General features: G+C 39.9%; 2 protein-coding genes across 2 annotated transcripts; both read right to left on the bottom strand.

The window, feature by feature from the left end:
* Window positions 1–1,584: 1,584 nt before the first annotated feature.
* On the bottom strand, window positions 1,585–9,192 carry LOC138612712 (zinc finger protein 271-like). Its single transcript, XM_069686115.1, has 3 exons — window positions 8,947–9,192; window positions 6,387–7,061; window positions 1,585–2,786 (listed from the first exon to the last, which is right to left on the bottom strand). The coding sequence occupies exons 1-3, from the start codon at window positions 9,116–9,118 to the stop codon at window positions 1,585–1,587; spliced, it is 2,049 nt and encodes a 682-aa protein (XP_069542216.1). The 5' UTR covers window positions 9,119–9,192.
* A 584-nt stretch (window positions 9,193–9,776) lies between these two features.
* LOC138612711 (glutamic acid-rich protein-like) lies at window positions 9,777–13,174 on the bottom strand. Its single transcript, XM_069686114.1, has 3 exons — window positions 12,997–13,174; window positions 11,839–12,016; window positions 9,777–9,789 (listed from the first exon to the last, which is right to left on the bottom strand). The coding sequence occupies exons 1-3, from the start codon at window positions 13,163–13,165 to the stop codon at window positions 9,777–9,779; spliced, it is 360 nt and encodes a 119-aa protein (XP_069542215.1). The 5' UTR covers window positions 13,166–13,174.
* Window positions 13,175–22,786: the final 9,612 nt, after the last annotated feature.

Genomic DNA, 22,786 nt, shown 5'->3' with positions numbered 1-22,786 from the left:
CAGAAGCAAACTCACTAAAAAATTTAGAAATCTGCACTAATGCTCAAAGTATATGCCAAAATCCAGCAGAGTGCAGTTATTTTACACTGAAGTGATTTTCTGTCTACAATAAAATCCCTGTTTCCTGATCTGTATCCTTATTACAATGTTAAAATTTCAATTAGCAGATGCTTTTGCCCAAAGCAACGTCTGTGAGTTAATACAACACAAGCAACGATCAAGACAGGAGGGAACAAAGTCAGTAAGAGCCAACAAACAGCTTCAAGTGTGATCGGACACTGGTGCCGACAAGCAGTGCACACATCTTTATTTTTTAATCATCATAAACAGCATCAACAAGGTCAAGATAGTCGTCATCATCATCATGAATATCCTAATCAACATCAGCAACATCCTCAATGTCATCATCATCATCATCAATAGCATCAATATCTTCTCATTAAGTCTGTGGAAGGGCAAGAAAAAAAGGTAACAGACAAGATAAAGAATCTTAACACGTGTTACTTTGAGATTGGCTGTGTTTTTATGCATGCAAGCCTTGTTATGTTTTAAAATTGTAATTTTAAACAAATGTCCTGCATTTCTACACTAACTAAACTCTTGCATCAGGAGAAAGCCCCCCGCACCAGTCTGAATAAATTAGAATCAATAACACTGTCATCAAGAGCTTTCTTTTCAGTCAACATAGAGGTGGTGGTTGCAAAAGCATTTAATGTTTGGTTATCTCAAACAAAGAAATATGTACAATATTAACTAAAGATTAAGGCTTTAAAACACTGGCAGTGTTTCTCTTGTGGTCAACAAATGCCATATTATCCCAAATTTCCCCCCTGGGGATAAATAAAGGATTAACTTATCTTATTAAGATAGAAAGGAACACAAGGTCATCTATCAATCCCTTCTGACTTCACTAACCCCGCATGTGACAGTCTGTCACATGAGGAAAACGTGGGCTATGTGATCAGGTAATCATGAATAGATTACATTTCTTTGGTATTTCCTCATCCTTTGTGTATAAAAGTAAATGTTCATTTATAAATGACCTCCCATTGGCCCATTCTGATTGGCTGGACATATCCTGGTGATAAACCATGGCTTAGGCTTCATGTGTTTCACTGAACGAACAAGCGTGATCAAAAGTATCAGTTCTAAAACAGTCCACCACCCCCTCTCTTCAACTGAATTATTTAAAACTTCATGATCAACAAATCATCAAAACATGTCCTGGTTCCAAACAGAACTCAGCAGAGACAGAAAAGGCAGTCACGGCAGAGTGGTCGGCATGTTTTGTGGAAGAAATAGGAGAGAATGTCAGAAAATGAATGGCTTTCTGGAGAGTTAAGGTGCTGTTAAGTTAATGTGCATCAGACACTCTGCTACCATGCTTTGACAAACAATCCCTTGAATAAAAGGTGTCTTTTTTTTTTGTAGAGCAACACAAAGATAAACTAAGTTCAACTTGCATATTTCACTGGTATAACTCCATGGTAAATGGCCTGTACTTATATAGTGCTTTTCTGGTCTTCTAACCACTAGTTAGTGCTACACTACATGCCACGTGTAAGTGCCAAAGTCCAATCAGATCTATGCCCATTCATACCTGATAGCTAAGCCTTCAGGAGCAATTTGGGGTTCAGTGTCTTGCCCAAGGATACGTTGATCAAACCAACGACCTTCTGATTGAGAGATGACCGACTCCACTGAGCCACAGCTGCCCCCACACTTGTGTTTTTTCACACTTGACTTTCTGGTGAATTTCCTCCCACAAACAGGACAGCTGAATGACTTCTGACCTGTGTGGAGCGTCATGTGCTGGGTCAAATTGACTTTTTGAGTAAATTTCTGTCCACAAACTGAGCAGCTAAACGGTTTCTCTCCCGTGTGGGTTCTCATGTGGGTGATTTGACCTGATCTTTGAGCAAATCCTTTACCACAAACCGAGCAGCTGAAGGGTTTCTCTCCTGTGTGGGTTCTCATGTGGGAGATTTGACCTGAGCTCAGAGCAAATCTTTTACCACAAACTGAGCAGCTGAAGGGTTTCTCTCCGGTGTGGATCCTGAAATGCCGCACAATATCTGCTTTGAAACTAAATTGTTTCTTACAAACGGAACAGCTGAAGGGTTTTCTTGAATCACTTCTCTTACATATGACTACATTTGGAATCTGTGTGGGTCTTGGAACACAAACTGAACAATACAACAGGTTCTCTGCTGAAGGACTGTTCGTGTGGCTCTTCACACAGTTCTCAGGGTCAAATGTTTTACCACACCCAAAACACCTAAAAGACTTCTTAATCGTGTTACAACTTTTATCAACTGCAGTAACACCTTTGCTTTTCAGTGTTTTTAAAACCGACTTAGGTTTCATTGACTCCTCCCAGTCATCGTCACTGTTTTCCCTCTCAGACTCAGAAGAGTCTGAAGTCCTGTCATCACTGCTTCCTGTCTGCTTTAGCTTCACAGTGTTTGAATCTGACTGATGTTCCCTGCTCTGCTGCTCAGCTTGTTTGGATGACTCCGGAGTCTCATCTTCGTCATTGGGATAAATATCTGGAACTGATACTCCACAGCCCTCGTCATTACACTGTGTTCCCATCTCTTGGGCGGAGCTGCTGGCTGCAGTGTGACTTTGCTGAAGCGGTGAGATCTGAGCCTTCTCTTCATCGTCTTCACTTTTCACAGGGACAGGTTCTTGAAGCTGCTCTCCCTCCTGACTGCTCCAGAGCTGCTCAGCCTCCTCTTTGATCTGTGGGGGCTCTGGGTCCTGCTGAATATCTGCAGAAAACACTAAAAACAAAAACAAATTAATGCAGCATTTGCCTTGCCTCTCCTTTCCTCGACATTGGTTTGCTCATTTGTATTCTTTGTCAACCCTTGTTAGCCTGACTAAATTCACCTGATCACTCCTTATTTAAAGACTGCTCTCCCTTGCACTCTTTTGAACTACACATGAGACATGCCAAGAGGTGTTTTTTCCTACTATTAATTTTCTATGTCTATATTAATTTAATGGAGAACAATATTAATCAATATTTATCAAATTGAAAAGTGATTGTAATTTGATGTATTGCTTTAAGTTCTAATAATATGTTTATCTTTCAGATGTGATACTTGCAACTGATAAGAATCTGAGTGTCTGTGTCTTTATTTAAAAGTCTCAGTTCGATCATTTTTAATCGAATTACAAATCAAATTATCATTTTATTGTTGAGTAATTTCATTGTTCCGCCAGAATAAATTGAACCGTAGTTACATTCTAACTTACGTTTTAGATGTGCACAATAAAAAATGAACCTGCAGTTTTAAAACTAAAATGTGATCAGCAGTGTCTCCAAATAGTCGAGTAGTGTCGACGTTTCATAAACATAGAAAATGTTGTTTTGAACCGAAAAGATCTGTCCTAGCAACAGATACCGTCACAGTACAGCAAGCTAAGACCAAGAGAAGTTGGCATCATACTAGTTCATCTAGTATTATAAAAAAAAGCATTAAACGTACCCATCACTGTAAAATTTGTTCCTGTCCATATTTTCTGCGCAGAACATGGACCTGTCTAATCATTCATCAATCATCTTTTTTACTTATATTGCGCTATATAATAACTAAAGTAATCTCAAGACACTTAAAAAGGAGTAGGTCTAGACCGTACTATACAGTTTATAGACCGAACATTAATCCACGTGCTTGGAAATTACAACTTCAGGCTTCTACTACGACTTCGACTACCAACCTGTCCTGTTTAACCGAACTTCCGGCTTCAAAACAGCGTCTAGTTTGCGTTGTCGCTCGTTCTCCTGCTTTGAGAGATAAAGTTCCTCTTCATACTCAGAAATGGTCCTTACAAAGAGTCCTAATATTTCTTCGGCGGCTGCAGCTAAACGCTGATTCACCACGACTCTCAACATTTCCACTTTAGACATGTTTAAACTATTAACTACACCCAATCAAGCGGTCTATGTTCACAGCTACAACCATTTACTTCCGTGTTCTGGCCGGCAGCGACAATACGGCGACTTCCGGTCTAAAATTTTCAGAATAAATCCTCATGTAAAGACAAGTTAACTCATTAAAAAACGTATACATCTGCACCGATGCTCAAGATTTATGCCAAATCCATGTGCTACCCAGAGGTACCCTGACTGCCATTAGGTATATATATATATATATACACATATATACATATACATATACATGTATATATATACATAATATATACACACATATATATATATATATATATATATGTATATATATACATATATAATATATACATATATATATATATATATATATATATATATATATCTGTATGCACTATACAGGCACATTGAGGCCACGCACACTACTGAGCCTCATTCTGAATTGTCTTGAGGAATTTCCACAGAAGTTGGATCAGCCTGTGATCTGATTTTTCCACTTTTATTTTGAGTATGATTCTGAATCCAGACCTCCATGGGTTAATGATTTTGATTTCCTTTGAGTATTCTTATGTTATTTTGATCTCAACGCATTCCACTATGTAATGAATAAAGATTTTCAACTGGAATATTTCATTCATCGAGATCTAGGATGTGTTGTTTAAGTGTTCCCTTTATTTTTTTTGAGCAGTGTAGTTACATCCCAAAGAGAAAACTTTACTTAGTCATCTCTAAGGAGAAGCTGCAGGTAGTCAGCTACCCAAGCCTGGTATTGAGACTTAGATAAAAGGCAAAAACTGTGTATAAGAAGTGGACTTAGCCACTGTGACATAGCACATTGGTCTGTGGACTACTGTTTTAAAGCGTCAAGTTGGCATTTTGTCCATCGCCAACTTGTTTCTTGAAGCCAGAAGTGACTAGGTTGGAGCTGGAGAGCAGCGGTGGGTAGCAAACCCAAGTTATAAGCTAATGCTACCGTAAATCTGCAAGGTAATAATAATAATAATAATAATAATAATAATAATAATACATTTAATTTGTATAGCACTTTTCAAGGTACTCAAAGTCACTTAACCTTATTAAAAATAACTAAAGAATCAAAATAAGAACAGAAAAAAGAAACACATTAAGAGGAACTATGAGAAGAAAAAAAATCGGCATCAGAGGTTAAAAGCAGTTCCAAAAAGGCCTTGATCAGAGATTTGGTATTACAGCCATAATATATTGTAACTGTGACAATATTGGGATGCTTATATTTGCCATTGAAAAACAGGCTTTAAAAATGTTTTTAAGTCATCCTTGATTGTAACTTGCCAATCACATGTAGCCACGCCCTAAAGCATAACCTGCTTCATTATCAATTTTACCATAACCTCCTCATGAGGAAAATAATGAATAAGGTAATAAATCCAGTAAGAAGTCACTTCATTTTCTCTCGACTTCTATACAATAAGACTTTTTGTGTTTCAACCAGTGGCCATTAGAAAAAAAGACCAATTTAAGACAATACCCTATTGGCTTTACTTTTCTGACTGGTAGGCTATGTTGATTTCTTTTAACCAGTCCATGATAGAGGGCTTGGTTTAGCGTACAACCCAGCGCCATCCACAAATAGACTGTGTTGACCCGTTAAGTACATGCCAGTGCATTTTCCTCGTAGATTCTTTTGTAAAGTAAACGTTAATCCAATGTTTACCTTATGCTTTTTTAAATGGAGCATTAAATACAGAAGAGTTTAGGGCCATATGTTAAAAATATATTACCTTTATTCTCACAACTCTTTCCTTCTTCTTTACAATAAAACTTTCACGAAAAAGAAAATGAAACTTGGAGTTTCGACTGACTTTATTTTTTTCATAAATTATTTTTTTCTAACTGAAGCCAGCAAAGAAAATCAAGTTACAACCACGACAAAGGGACCCTGCCGTAGACGTCTGGTTAAATTGGGAAGTGTACTCCCACCATTACCATAAATCGCATTAGGTGGCGCCCAAGAGAGGGAAACTGAAGTTGAGTTTGTCAGTTTAAATGAATATTTCCATAGATGTTATGGAAAATGTTATCTTATCGTATCAAAAACCAAATCAAAAATTTAGTTGACGCAACCCACAAGAACCAACTTGTGACTTTTTGAACAAAATGCTGTTTGTGGTCTGAATGCAGTTTCAGACAAATATCAGTTTGAAAACACAAAGCAGACAACTTCACTTGTTACTTTTCACACCAGTACACTTATGGCTTTTACAATTTCCCAGCACATTAAAACTCCTTCCACACACACTGCAGCTGTATGGTTTTTCCCCTGTATGAACTCTAATGTGTGCCTTCAAAGATGCTTGGTGACTGAAAAATCTTCCACAGATTGAGCAGCCATAAGGTTTCTCCCCCGTGTGACATCTCAAGTGCGTAATTAATGTTATCTTCTGACTAAAACTTTTGTCACACATGGAGCAGCTGTACGGTCTCTCACCTGTATGAATTCTCAAGTGTGCAACTAATGCCTTCTTCTGACCAAAGCTTCTGTTACACACTGAGCAGCTGAATGGTTTCTCCCCGGTGTGACTTCTCATATGACGCTTCATATTGTCATTTGAACTGAAACTCCTGTTACAGACTGTGCAGGAGAAAGGCTTCTCCCCTGTATGGCTTCTCATGTGGGCATGCAGATTTCCTTTGATGCCAAAACTTTTACCACAAAGCGTGCAACTAAATGGCCGCTCCTTGTTTTTAAATCGAATACGTTTTACTCTGCTGTCTGAACCTGCCTCTTGTTCTCCTGTCTCCTTCCAATAATCATCACTATCCTCAGTCTCTGAGTCGCAGCTTTGTAAAGACAACAGCTGACGACTGCTGTCAGTTTCTGTTTCCAGCTGTTCAGCTGAGCTGCTTGGTAGAATAGCTGCCTCTCTGCTCTCCTCAGCTTGTTTTGGATGGAGCTGAGTTTTCTCTTCATAATCTTCACTCTTCACAGTGAATGTGAACTTCATGGTATCATCCCCCTCTTGTCCTTGAAGCTCCTCTCGCTTCTTGCTGCTCCACAATTCCTCCTCCTCCTCTTTAATGTGTTGGAGCTGTGGGTCCTTGTGGTCCAGACTGTTCCTCCCTTCATGCTGATCATCTTTTTTGACAATCAGTTTTTGGACACCTGAAATTAAGACCAATTGCAACATTTACAAACCTTAACAATTCATTATTAGCAATTCATTTTAACCACTTTGCTCTCCTATACGTTTTCAATTTCTTTTCAATTTGCCATGTTTTGGACATTTATGGGTGTCAATAATTGTGCAGTGTTTAGCTCACAGTCCACAGGTTAGGACTAAATGAAAACATGGAGACCAGATGACATCACCGTCTCTCTGTTCTGACTGTAACAGACTTTATGAGACGGCAATGACTTTACAAAATGTCAGTATTTGCCGACCTGTGAATGAGAGCAGTCTTCTATGTCGTTGTCATACTAGAGTTGCAGGTGACGGAGGGCGGCTTCAACTGCAGACAAACTTAATCCTGTACCTTCCTGCAGGGTTGTGCAGAGGTGTGTGAGCGAATTAGTCTATTGTTTAAAAGAACCGCTGTGAAACAATCAGAAATTTTGTCTTATTTTCTGTTTTACTGCTTTGTCTTCATTAACAGCGAGAATCTTAGATTGGCTTTTTTCTTTCCACAATTTCTCCAACACCTTATCTTGATATTATTTTCTGAGCCGGTGTTATAAAGTCTTGTGATATTCTTCCAGCTGTACTCTCTCCAGGAGAGGGAGCAAGGGAGCATTCTTCCACTGATAACACAATATTTGCCTCTTTCTCCCTCTTTTCTTTTATATAGCCAACACAATCTCCATTTAAATCTTCTACACACATATATAGTTTCGATATTACCTTCCTACCCAGCTCCGATTCAAATGCTGAGATCATTTTAACAATTCCTAACTCAACCTCCTCTAAAAGTCCTGATTCTTCAAGTTGTACTGTTCTTTAAATTGCTCATTTCCTTTAACTTGTTCCCAGTATATTGTTGGTCCTCTTTCCGGTGATTTTAACCTCTTTTCTGTTCTGCTAGGAATTAATTCTGAATCATATGCAAACCATTGCAGTACCCTATGAGCTTTCAAGTTCATGATGATTATTTCAAACCTGATTCTAAGAGATATGCCCAACCATGGACTAATCTCCTCCCTAAATTGTTTTATTAGATTATTGTCTTCTATCGTAGCCGGTAGTAGCGCCAGTCATACTACATTCAATTGCCTTTTACCTTGCTGAGTAGGATGTGCTGCGCAAATTCAGAAGTGGCTTTAATTATTCGGCTTGAAAATAACTCTTCAAACAGGGTATTGAAAGGCCTCCAGCACAGCTAGAGAGTTACAGAGAGCTTTTAATCAATAACAGACAGACTCTTATACGTTCATATCTCCCACAGACAGTTCAAAGCCAGCATGCCTCATTGGACAATTATTAAAAGTAGCAAAAGTCAAGTATCACTATTGTTGGAGATTAAGTCTTAAGAGATCAACTGTAGAAAAAAGACAAGGCTATGACTCGAAGATTTGAATAAGTATATTTGCAGAGAAACTAAACAAGATTACGTATGCAATGCATTTATACAGTCCAAATAAGAGATGAAGTGATCATTCACACTAGTATTTAAGTATTTGAGATCAGTAATTAATATCGCTGTGGGACATTTGAAATGAAAACACCTGATCATCACAGGTCAAAGCCATGCTTATATTCAGTACAACAGCTCAACCTCGAGTGATGACATTGAAGAGTCATGTCCAATCAGATTACTTGGTCGGACCTAAATGTTGTATACGTACTAACCTAGCAGTATAATTATAGTATTTTTTTGTTATGCTGTCCTGTTCATTTCTATTTACATGATGATTTGTGCTTTTATTGTGAACGCTGCTGCAGCATTCTGACAGCCTTCCTCGGACCGACCGCCTACTATTCAGGCGTCTAAACGATATGTAGCACCAGAACAGCAATATTCCCTCACTTTAGCAACGAAGAAACACCACAAACCTGCAGTATTTATGTCGTTTTCCGGTCTTGGCACATCGTCTAGCAGTCTACGCTGACGGAAGATCTCTTCTTCGTAGTTTGATATGGTAGTTTCCAGGAGTTCGAATATCTCCTCCACAGCTGCAGTCAGTCTCTGGTTAACAAAAGCTTTCACAGTTTGAATCGTGGACATTTTCGCACAAAAACCTGCGAGCAACGAAATGGCAGAAATAGTTTGTGTGGCTGTCTCTCCTCGTGTTGTCGACATCCGCGTTGTGCGAAATACCGGAAACTTCTTTCTTCTTCTTTTCTGAAATTATAGTTTGGCGGATTGCTATCAACGTAAAAAAGTGAATACCGCCACCTACTATACCGGAGTATGTAATATCATGTTCAAATTCTGTACTTCAGGTTAAATGAAGGGAATTAAAAAAATAATAAAGCAAAAAAATATATAAAACAAAAAGAAAATACAAAGAAAGAAAATTCCTATATCCTATGATAAAGGCATGTTCCCCCACCATTCTTCTTCTTCTTGGCCAGTGCCGTTTAAAGTGCATTACCACCACCTCCTAATTACAAAACTAAACCTCCTGTTCCTTTAAAAATCTATATATTTTCGTCCCTTATATTTAAATAAATGTTTAGGATTCAATACTTTGACCCGCCCAGTTCTTTCTTTTGCTGTTCTCGATTTGTTTTACAGACTACCTCTAAAATTGTAGATCAGCCAATGTGACACTAGCATAAAGGTGAGAAGAGAAGTCTCATGATAAACAACGAAAGCAGAGTTTCAGTGAATTTTCTTACTATATTTCATTGTTTTTATTGTCAGATTCACTTTGATGGGCTCAAGCTTCAACCCTGCAAATAAGTGATATCAAACAACACTTAAGAAAAAAAATTAAACTCTGTTGCAAAATATTACACTTGATGTTCTCCTATCCTTTGATTCGACACTCATCTGTAGGAGTGTACAGGTTTTATGTTGGCTGCAAAATGCATTTGTAATTATCTTGTTTTGTTTAAGTCAACATCCCCAATGAGCATGATACAAAGTGTACAATGCTAGCCAACTAAACATCCACTCAGAAAACATGGACAATTAGCCCACACTCATGCCAAGTTCAACCCTGTTAATTTATGTTGCTCTGTTTGTAAAATATTTTTAAAAAAACCTGAAACAAACAAACAAAAAACAATAAATATGTCCATGTCATATTAAAATATTGAATGTCCCTTCAACCCTGTTATCATTTTCAGCCCACACACACACTGTGTTAATGGTGGTGATGCTGCTCACCTTATATCTTATCTTATATCAGCACTAATGGAATGCCTCTTATCCAATCAGATTACTTGGTTGGAACTAACTGTTGTATAATGTGACACAACTGCCAAAAAAATGTTTACCATTATTAAATGAATTCAGTTGAATTTAATCATAAGTAGCTAAGCAAGAGAAAATAAGCGTTGCTGTCACCTTTGCACGCGTGGTAGGGTTTTGGTTTTGGAAAGTTGTTTTGGTTTGGGGCAGAAATGTGTCAGTAGAAACTGAATTTAAATTATCATAGGCCAATTTGAATTTGAATGTGAATTGCTCAACTTGAATAGTTGAATTCCAAATTTGACTTGAATTATGTTTTGAAATTAAATTTATTAGTTTGAAACTGAATTCCAATAAACTTGAAACTAAATGTAATATTCTGAAATTAAATACAGATAATCTGAAAATTCTAATTCTTGAAATTCAATTTCAGTTTACTGAGACACACATCGGGTAGATGAGGAAGAGCAATGGAGTGCAGATTCACAGCATTCATTTTTGGCTAATCAGCACATATGTGTTTGAACATTTCATTTACTACATGGAGTTTCTGGAAGCTACCGGAGCTAATGATAGTTAGTTATATCATTGGTAATAGTAATATTATTAGCTGTTTGGGCTACGGTAGCTTTGCTTGGGGAACCTCTGGGGGGCTGCTGGTGCTTTAACGGGGAGCTCAAACTGACAGATGACACATGGTACGGGAGCTGCCGAGCGTGGGGAGGCTCTGGATGCGTTCCCAAAAGCAAAGGGACAGTGTGGACCCACTGCATGTGGCCAATTCACCTACACTTCACATCAACACAGCCTCGCTGGTCACTTATTGGTATAATTGAGGCGTCTTTTCAATCAAACCAACACCTCACATGGTTTATTTCGCTACTAAAAGTATATCACAGTTTTCTTTAAATGCTTGATGACATAATGAGAGAGAAAAGCAGCGTTAGTTTTTAACACAATTAACCTAAATGCACACAGCACTTAATTGTCACTGGTAGCTGACCAAACCAACTCGTACCAATGCCGCCTCCTGTGGTTTTTTTCAACACAGTTTAAACACAGTTATTTTTGGTCTTCACACAGCTTTACACAAAAGCAGACAACTTTACTTGTTACAGCTCACACCGGCACACTTATGGCTTTTAAGACGTGTCAGCAAACTAAAACTCCTCCCGCACACACTGCAGCTGTATGGCTTCTCCCCTGTATGAACTCTAATGTGTCTCTTTAAAGTTCCATTCACACCGAAACGTTGTCCACAGAATGGGCAGCCGAACGGTCTCTCCCCTGTGTGACTTCTCAGGTGTACGACTAATGTCTTCCTCTGAGTAAAAGTTTTGTCACACATTGAGCAGCTGTACGGTCTCTCTCCTGCATGAATTCTTAAGTGAATAACTAACGCCTTCTTCTGAGTAAAACTTTTGTCACACTCTGAGCAGCTGAACCGTTTCTCCCTGGTTTGACTTCCGCTGCTCATCGGACGCTCTGCTTCTCTGCTGTCCTCCGTTTGTCTTTGATGAAGGTGTGGCGACGGAGCTTTCTCTCCACCATCTTCACTCTCAACTGAGACAGAAGTGAATGTGTACTTTGTGGCATCATCCTCCTCCTGTCCCTGAAGCTGCACTCCCTCGTTGTTGCTCCACGGTTCCTCCTCTTCTTCCTCCTCCTCCTCCTCCTCTTCAGTGTTTGGGGGCTCTGGGTCTTTTTGGTTTGGACTGTTTCTCAGCTCATGTTGATCTTCTTTTTTCACATGTTTTTGGACACCTAAGGGTAAAACTGTATCAGTATCAGAAATTGAACCTCTTAAGACACCCTCTCCACTTTTAAAAATAGGCTTTCAACTTTCCTTTTTGCTAAAGCTTTTAGTTAGGGCTGGCTCAGGCTTGGACCAGCTCCTATATATGCTGCTATAGGCTTAGACTGCTGGGGGACCCGGCACACCAAGCTCCTGTCTCATCCTCCTCTCTCTACCAGTATGCATTCCAGTCGCTTTGATACACGTTACTAACTCTGTATCCTTCTGGGATATTAGTGCTGATACAAAACCAGTTTCAGATCCAATACGATTTTTTTGGTACCTGACTTGGATATAAAAATATGTATTTCTCATAGATGTCTTCTCAAGAACTGAAAGCTGATAAATGATAAACATGAGTGACCACAAGCAGCCATAGCCTTTCTTTGTTTAAATAAAATGTATCCCAAGTCTTGCAAAATTCTGATTTATATCAGGGAGTGGCTGATCAAAGAATAACTACAAACTGTCCTAATATTTTTTTTTAATAATAATTTACGGTAAGTTGCATAAAGTATTTTAACAGGCTAATCAGTGCCAGTGCAGTAAGGCAGAGATGGTGGAACACACTTACACCTGAAGAGGAAGAATCTACTTCAAACCAAAAGTCAAATAAAACTAGCTTAACCAAGGTTGAAATTATGTCTTTTTTTTGTCTGTAAACTAATTTTAATACTAAGTTCATGTTACATATCTATCTAGCAATAAAATGTAGATGTCCATGTATTTGGATGTGATGATATGCGCTTTTATTATGAAAGTCTACATTGGTCAACTTCCGACTTGTATTAGTAACCAAACGCAGCCGCGGTAAGCTAACATTTTGCTAACAGACTGACACACTTTATCTGCTATCCAGGTAGCAAATTTAGAGTTAGCATTGTGCAAACCATGTGAAAGACTTTAACCCATGTCTTTCATGAAAGCAACAAACAAACCGTCCACAAACCTGCTTTCTTTGTGTTGTTTTCAGGTCGGGAAACATCCTCCAGCAGCACGCGCTGACGGATCTCTTCTTCGTAGTTTGATATCGTAGTTTCCAGAAGCTCGAATATCTCCTCCACAGCTGCAGACAGCCTCTGGTTAACAAAAGCTCTCAGCGTTTGAATCGTGGACATTTTCACACAATAACCGGGCAGAGAGCAATGAGTAGGGATGTTTGTGTTTGTCCTTCTCCTCCTACGTCCCCACGTGAAACGCTGGGAGGAGCCCCTCCTTCCGTTCCCCGTCACTGATCAAGTTTTTTATGTGCAGCTTTCTAGCCACCTTTCAATGGCAAACTGTTTCAAGACTGCAAAGCAAATATAGTGGAGTATTATCTTCCTGAAAGCTCTCTTGCAGCCAGCAACAGTTACAGGCAGTGTGCAAAATATGTATAAAGCAATTCACAGTTCTTTAAACAATGCTTTGAAGCGAGGTCTTCGCATTCATTCAAATTTCTTAATACTTTATGATCACTGGTTGGCACACAAAAGGGACTTAATCCTCACTAATCAACCAACCTTTCAGAACAACAAAAATCACATGAGGAGATGTGAAATGTGTTCGAGAGAGATGTAGAGCGGAGCAGAGGAGATGGAACTTGTGAGAAAGGCGGGTTTGTGTGTATTCTGGCATGAATGTTATCATTTTGGATCTTTCCGAGGGACTTTATCTCTTACTGCCTCAACCAGCGTGTCCACATTGTTACTGGTTTAATGCAACTCTGTGCAGTTGGGTTAAAGAGCATGTGAAGAGCCTGCTGGCTCTCTCCTGTTAGTAAAATATCAACTAGCCTCTTGGGACAACAGTGAAAATGCCGGGCGTGTAACCAGCGGTTAGCGATAAACGACTTCCTCTTCCACGTGCTGCACTGTTTACAGAAATAGAAACCCTTTTTCTTGTGATTTACTTTAATTAACAGCTCTTACCTTTGCAGAAAGTTCAACATCATGATGCAGTTTATTAAAAATGAAGCGTTGTCAGGTCTGTCCTCAAAAGGAGAAGAAAACTACTTTTAAAATGCTCGTTGGTTAGATCGATCTGATGCATTCGAGCAAGTCTGAAATCTGAACGCTGAACAGCTTTTGTGACAGCACGTCAAGGGAAGTTAGGCCTATCTCAAATTGAATTTTAGATCTACAACAGATTGTTAGCTGAACTTGATGCAGATGTCTGTTTATAGAGATTAATAAGTAGGTATATCGTTGTCAGATGACCGCTCTCCACACAGACTGTTTTTCCTGCATACGCTGCAGCCTGCTCATACTGAATTGGTCAGTATTACTCGGACTACAAGCGCACTACAAATGGAAACCAGAACACTTGCCAGCCCTAAAATCCACGCCCCTGCCTACAGATACTACATTTCTACGTAGAATCTGTATATAGACATTAGTAAAACATAAACTCCAGTTGCTTGAAGCAGTAATGTGACTGAACCTTATCGCCACCTCTAAAAATATGATTCTTTCCTCACAGGAGAGAGGGGCTATTTCTAAGGGAACACAAGATAAAACCAGGCATATCCCTTTTTTCCTTTGCATGATTAAAAAAGCACATCATACAAGCACAAGGTCGTACACATCACACATACACATCACACACAATACAGACTTTACAGGAAGGTACCTGGTTAAGAAATAAATGCTGATGTAAATTACAGGATAAGGAAGTATACCTTTAATCCTGTTAGGAAGACTTTCAAAGAAAAACACGTCGCCCTTTAATTCCCTATTGTTTGCGTCCACATAATTTCTCTGAACACAGTACGCTGCTTGAGTACAGAAGTTTACATGCCACTTAGAGGGGTCAACAAATAAGTGATCAGTAGGGCTGGGCAAAACAAACTTATAATATAATCTATGATTTTTTCAAACCACATCTGATTCATGATTTCAACTGATTTTAGGAGGAAGTCATTCAAACCACCAAAATTAGAAAAACAAGTAGCCTTTCAACAAGTAAAATCATAAGCAACCTGCTGTGAAGTGGATGCAGTGATGCATACTATCTATCGCCGAATGAGGTAACACATTGGTGTTTATTTAATGTTTATTTCTATAGGGACAAGTATGAAGCAAGTAAACCGATGCCACGCACTACAGCATTTATAGCCTTGGCTAATTTGCAATGCCCGTCCCTCGATGGGCCTTTAAAATACATGAAATCAACAACAAATACACAAGAGACAGTACAAAACAGACTCAGCAGCACTAAAACAGATATAACAATACAGTATACAAAATACACTCAGGCAATAAAACTTAATGTAAAACAGGAAGCACAAAATCATACATGCTTACAAGACTGAGCCCTCTTCAAAAACTGTTTCAGTTTGAGCTTAAAATGCTCCCAGTCAGGGTCCAGTTTGAGCTCTGCAGGTAAGGCATTCCACATATTGATCCCCTGAACAGGTGATTGAGCCTATGGCCCACTGATGAAAGCCTTTGCATTTGCAGTATATAGTATTATAATGGACTGGATGTCTGGTGCGAAATTCGCGGAAAAAATCACAAGCAGCGCCCAGTTAGTGACGCGTTTTCCATCACCCGGCAGTGGTTGGTCTGCCAGAGAGGGCAGGTGGAGCTAAGCAGCTGCTTTTCCGCTCTCTGCAAGTGTTGTGAATAAACAGTAATCTACTATGGCTGAACAAACAAAGAAAAGATCGATGACTACAGATACAACTTCAAAAATAAGTGAAAATCCAAAGAAAAAGAAACAAATTCGACGCTCAGATGAAGGCAAACAGTCTAAAAAGGAAAGCGTTACAACCGCATAATGTAATTGTTGTAATTTGAGTTAGTATTGTTTGAATGTATAAAAGAATGACCATATTGCTTGAACCCCTACAGAGAGTGGTGTGCTCAGCTCAGATCTACACACTGAATCAGACCTGGTGGGATTTAAAATGATCCTCAACTACCCCAGCTTTGGACTGCTCCAGCCTTTACAGCCCGGTAAAAGTCCAACATAAAGGGTCTCACAAAGGTTCTTCACTCAGACCGTCAGCTTGATAAACTCTATCCAGAGCATCGGAGTTTGATTGCCTAAACAATATGTTTTACATTTATTGTATTTCTGGAGAGTGAAGAGTAGCATATTTTGACCACCAGAGGGCGCTGTTTACCGTAAAATAAGCTGAGTGCAGTGTCCTGTGAGGGCAGCAAACAGACGGGAACAAGACAAGGCAAGTTTATTTATGTAGCACATTTCAGCAACAAGACTACACAAAGTGTTTTACACAAGACAACAAAAGCAAAGAAACACATAAAACCAGACATTAAAAAGCAAAGTGAAGCCATAATATAAAAAGACAGTTATAAAATGTAAGAATAAATGTTACAGTGCAGATATACAGTACTGTGCAACAGTTTAAAGCAGGTGTGAAAAAATGCTGTAAACTAAGAATGCTTTCAAAAATGGAAGTGTTAATAGTTTATTTTCATCAATTAACAAAATGCAGTGAATGAACAGAAGAGAAATCTAAATCAAATCAATATGTGGTGTGACCACCCTTACTAACTAACCACAGATCTTCTGTGGATGTAGGCGTCCTCAAATCCTTCTGTCTCTTCATGTAATCCCAGACAGACTCGATGATGTCAGGGCTCTGTGGGGGCCATACCATCACCTCCAGGCCAAATATTTCACATTTGACTCATCAGTCCAGAGCACCTGCTGCCATTTTTCTGCACCCCAGTTCCTATGTTTTCGTGCATAGTTGAGTCGCTTGTGCTTGTTTCCATGTCGGAGGCTTTTTGGCTGCAATTCTTCCATGAAGACCACTTCTGGCCAGACTTCTCCGGACAGTAGATGGGTGTACCTGGGTCCCACTGGTCTCTGCCAGTTCTAAGCTGATGGCACTGACAAATCATCCGATTTCGAAGGGAAATAAGCTTGACGTGTTTTTCATCTGCTGCACTAAGTTTCCTTGGCCGACCACTGCGTCTACGATCCTCAACGTTGCCTGTTTCTTTGTGCTTCTTCAAAAGAGCTTGAAAGCACATCTTGAAACCCCAGTCTGCTTTGAAATCTTGTCTGGGAGAAACCTGCAGTATAACTACCTTGTGTCTTGTTGCTGTGCTCAGTCTTGCGATGGTGTATGACCTGAGACATGTCTTCCACAACTTCACCTTGGTCGCAGGAGTTTGGCTGTTCCTCAGCCAGTTTTGAGCCTCCTACACAGCTGTTAGTAAGTGAAGGGTAGTAACACCAAATATTGATTTGTATAGATTTTTCTTTTGTTCACTCACTTATAATTTTGTAAATTGATAAAAATAAACAATTATTATTTATATTTTTGAAAGCATTCTTAGTTTACAGCATTTTTCACCTTCCTAAAACTTTTGCACAGTACTGTAGATAATTTAAATAGTTATCTAAATATATGTATTAAAATAATTTAATAAAAGGCAGCTGTGAACAGGTGAGTAAAACCAATGTGGTACACTTGATTTATCTGCTGTGATCTTCTCAAAACATAGGTCAGTATCACCTGGACATACCATTTGTTACTTGTGAAAAACAGGGAGCATTTATCATTCTTACCATGTGCAAATCTTTTAGCAAAATCAGACAAACGACTAAGCACGATTATCCGTCCATCCATTACCTATTTGCTCATCCTGTTGATGGACGCGGGGGGGGCTCGAGCCTAGGCGAGAGGCAAGGTATACTCTGGACTGATCACCAGTCGATCACAGTGCTGACACACAGAGACAGATAACCTTTCACGCTCACATTCACACCTACAGGCAATTTAGAGTCACCAGTGAACCTAACGAGCATGTCTTTGGACTGTGGGAGCAAGCCGGAGTACCCGGAGAGAACACACACATGCATGGGGAGAAATGCAAACTCCACACAGAAAGGCCCACTACATCCACACCAGGGCTTGAACTATAGGAACCTTGTAGCTGCGAGGTGACAGCACTAACCACTGCACCACCGTGCCGCCCTAAACATGATTATCTAAAATTCAAACATTTGTCTTTATGATCCAATATGATCCGTTTTTTTTCGTCACAATAAAATAAAGTCATCTAATAAAAAAGCCAGTCTATATGCCAAAATCTGTATAAGTATGGAGTGGCTGTAATGTCTGCAAGGTAAATTCATGCATTCATTCTCTGGTTATGACTAAACCACTCAGCTCCTGTGCATCTGGAGGGCTCCTGTTGCTCAAACATGTCACATGTGGCATAAGCAAAAAAAAATGTGTCCATTGACGTCTTAAGCCTTCTGATTGTGTTGAAAACTCTTTTTTTTAATTTATTCATTCATCCATGGTGGGAGCGACTTAAACTCAAGGACGAGACACATGTGATGGAAATATGGATTATCCTATAATATTTCTACCCTATTTTTTTGCACCATAACAGCCCTGACCCGTCGAGGCATGGACTCCACTAGACCTCTGAAGGTGTGCTGAGGTATCTGGCACCAAGACGTTAGCAGCAGATCCTTTAAGTCCTGTAAGTTGTGAGGTGGGGCCTCCAGGGATCAGACTTTGTCCAGCACATCCCACAGATGCTCGACTGGATTGAGATCTGAGGAATTTGGAGGCCAAGTCAACACCTTGAACTTGTTGTTGTGTTCCTCAAACCATTCCTGATCTAATGGCCACTGCCATTAGGGAATACCGTTTCCATTGTCTACAACGATGTTTAGGTAGGTGGTACGTGTCAAAGTAACATCATGAATGGCAGGACCCAAGGTTTCCCAGCAGAACACTGCCCAAAGCATCACACTCCCTCCACTGGCTTGTCTCCTTCTTGTAGCGCATCCTGGTGCCATGTCTTCCCCAGGTGAGCAGCTCACACACACACACACACACACACACACACACACACACACACACCCGTCACATGATGTAAAAGATAACATGATTCATCAGACCAGACCACCTTCTTCCATTGCTCCGTGGTCCAGTTCTGATGTTCACATGCTCATTGTAGGTGCTTTCTGCAGTGGACAGGGGTCAGCATGGGCACCCTGACCGATCTTTGGCTACACCTCATACGCAACAAACTGCGATGCACTGTGTATTCTGACACCTTTCTATCAGAACCAGCATTCACTTCTGTTTTATCGGACCTCGGGGCCAGCCTTCGCTCCCCATGTGCATCAGTGAGCCATGGCTGCCCATGACCGTCGTCAGTTCACTGGTTTTCCTTCCTTGGACTACTTTCTGTAGGTCCTGACCACTGCAGACCGGGAACACCGCACAAGAGCTGCAGAGATGCTCTGACCCAGTTTATGGAGTTAATGTATCGATAACATTTTAAACTGTTGGAGCTTTTTAACAGCGGTTTTTACTTTGTTGCGTTTTTAAATTGACCACTGTGCGTCTAACAGCTTTAACATCAGGTGAGGGAGAACCCGGTATGCCCCTGACCAATCTCCGATCCCATCGGCTATAGTCTAACGATGATATAACTCTGTGGACACTGGTGTATATGCCGGGGTAAACGGCAAAAACGACCTCCAGTCAAGACTTCCTTTTCCGCATGCTGCATTGTTTACAGATAAATAAACCGTTTCTCTTGTGGTTTACTTTAACTAACGGGTCTTAAGTTTGCAGAAATTTCAACATCATGATGCAGATTTGTAAAAAATAAAAATTAAGCTTTGTCAGGTCTGTCCTCGAGAGGAGAAGAAAACTACTTTTAGAGTGTTCGTTTGTTGAACGGAGGTCAGATGATCATTTCTGATGCATTCGAGGAAGTCGGGAAATCTAAACTCTGAACGGCTTTTGTGACACAGCGTCAGGTAATTTATCTCCAGTTGAATTTTAGATCTAGAACAGATTGTTTGTTGTCAGCATGCAGATGCTTGTTTATAGAGATTAATAAAAGCTAAATCTTCGTCAGATGACGCCTATGGGGGCCGGGATGTCAATACGCCACATTACGTTCCGCCTGCTTTTGCTCTCCACACGGACTGTTGTTCCTGCATACGCCGCAGCCTGTTGATACGTGATTGGTCTATACTACTCTGACTACAAGCGTACTACAAACAGAAACCAGAACACTTGCCATCCTGGAAATCCACGTCCCACGTCTGTAAATAGTAGCCCTGATAGATCCTTTTTTCAGCCTTGGCGGGGGCTGCAGGTGTATACTTACTTTATGGCGGTGCCAGGTAGCTGGTTACTAAGGGAATGGTGCGTAATCATGAGCTGTTTTTCTTTGCCAAAAAACAACAAAACTTTGGCTCACAAACTGCATAAGCTGAATTATGTGATTCACCAGGTCAAGAAAAAGTGAATCATGGGAAATGTAGTAACTATTACATAGAGTGTGCTGATTCACTTGATTCAGTCTGGAGACTACAGGGAGTTTAACATTAGTGAGATGTTATGAGGCTTTCTTTGGTGCTGCTGGCTCTCCCAGAGCTGCACATGTTGTTGTGTAAATGCAACCCTAAAAACTATACATCAGTAAACGGGATAAAAGTCTTCTCTCATAGAATTTTTAGTTTTGTCCTGCCAAATCAAACTGTGAGTATCAGCGATGTTAGGTTTACCTGATAGACAGAAATGTGCCTCAGGAAGGAAACTATTTCATTGGCTACTTCCCCTTTAAACAATAAAAAGTGACTTGGCAGAAGATTACGAAGAGTGTTCTGTGGTCCTGCAGCCTCTCTAATGGCTGACCAGCCAACAGAAGCAGTAAATTTCACTAATGACTTTCCAATGGTCTTTAATTCTCCATTTAGGAGGAGAGGAAATGTCAGGGCCGATGGAAAGGTTAATGTGACTTTCACCCACTAATAAACATGCCTTGATCAGAGAACAATGCAATTAAAAGCTTTCTTTTATTCACTGGACATACACCAACGCTCGCTCACACACGCATACACACACACGCATGCACACAGATATCACAACGATTTGCCAATTAGATTTTTCAATTTTGAACTAAATGGAATAAGTTAATGAAATGGTCTTTTAGAAACAGACTGATTTTCAGAGCAAGAGAGGGTAATGAATTTACAGAAAGGAAATCATTCATATCGGCCTGAAAATGTAATTTATTTAATAAGAACAACAGATTAAAGAGCTGATATTAAAGATTGGCCAGAAAATGGAATAATCACGAAATTATAGCTGCATCTGATGGAGGGGCTGATGATGACACTGAATATAGATGCTGTCTCCGGAGCTCTCCCAGGAAAGAAAGCTAAATGTGAGTTCGGCCCCGATCACACAGAACACGAGGAGCACCTCACTGCCTTGTCTGTTGAAGCCTACGGTTAAAAAAAGAGCAGCTCGATGCACCTTTTTTTTTTTAACTGTTGTTAAGGCAACCACCTAATCATTAGCTGTCATTAACTTAACCGTTATTTTGTAAACTGACAGACAGCCTCTCTATTCATCAGATTGGACTAAGCGAGAAAAAATGCAAAAGCAGGACGCAGAAAGCTTCACTCTCATTGAAAACAACTACAAAAAAGCCGCCCCAGCTGCTAAAACGTGTTCTGTCTGATCGAGCCCTTACTGTTTAATGCCTTAGAGATCATTTAACATATTAGATTTTCATTTCTAGAGGCCAATAGTGAAGTTTTGGGTTCTGTTTCTTTGTCCCATGAGCAACATGGGCAACATTTAATGTAACAGTTGCACTTATTGTTTTTCATGTTAGCCCTGCGGCAATATGGGATATGGAAAATGTGTGTTGCACTTAAGTTTGATAATCTGTACAACTTTAAGTTAATGTAAGGCAATTAACCATTATTACTGATAAAAGTATTAAAATTGTGTCATAAATCAAGTAAAGAAAGGCACGTTCCCACGACAGATCCATCCATCTATTATCTGTACTGCTTATACGGCAATTTTAGAGTCACTGATAAACCTAATGAGCATGTCTTTGTTGTGGGAGTAGTAGGCCAAACACCTTATACATGACCTAATGGCCAAGCTTTCTAATTTGTCAATGTTACCTTACTCACATTCAGCTGGTAGCCTTGACCTTAGTACTACTGACTTAATGTTACCACCTGTTTACTGCTACTTATTGCATATTTGAATCATTTATATATATATATATATATATATATATATATAAAACGATCAGCCACAACATTATGACCACCTGCCTAATATTCTGTAGGTCCCCCTTTTGCTGCCAAAACAGCCCTGACCCATCGAGGCATGGACTAAACTAAACCTCTGAAGGTGTGCTGAGGTATCTGGCACCAAGACGTGAGCAGCAGCTCCCTTAAGTCCTGTAAGTTGCGAGGTGGGGCCTCCATGGATCAGACTTGTTTGTCCAGCACATCCCACAGATGCTCGATGGGATTGAGATCTGGGGAATTTGGAGGTCAAGTCAACACCTTGAACTCGTCACACGCACCCATCCACATGATGTAAAATAAACCGTGATTCATAAGACCAGGCCACCTTCTTCCATTGCTCCGTGGTCCGCTTCTGATGCTCACGTACCCATTGTAGGCGCTTATAGCTAAGGACAGGGGTCAGCATGGGCACCTGACCAGTCTGCCCCATACGCAACAAACTGTGATGCACTGTGTCACAATCTGGCGCTTGACAAAGCCACTCAAATCCTTGGGCTTGCCTTTTTTTGCCTATATATTTTAAACTAAATATTAAGTATGAACAAACTATGCTTTAAAAACCACAATGTAGAGGTTCTACCTCTTTAACAGTTCGCTCAAGACCTGGTCCAAAACACATAGGAGGAAAAACATGTTTTATACTGCTGACTACAGACAGAGGAAAGCTGCTGAGCTGT

This window comes from Semicossyphus pulcher, unplaced genomic scaffold (assembly GCF_022749685.1).
Source record: "Semicossyphus pulcher isolate SPU_LCO1_2020_fin unplaced genomic scaffold, fSemPul1.0.p SCAF_8, whole genome shotgun sequence".
NCBI classification, from domain to species: Eukaryota; Metazoa; Chordata; class Actinopteri; order Labriformes; family Labridae; genus Semicossyphus; species Semicossyphus pulcher.
This window is presented reverse-complemented; position numbering and strand designations above follow the sequence as displayed.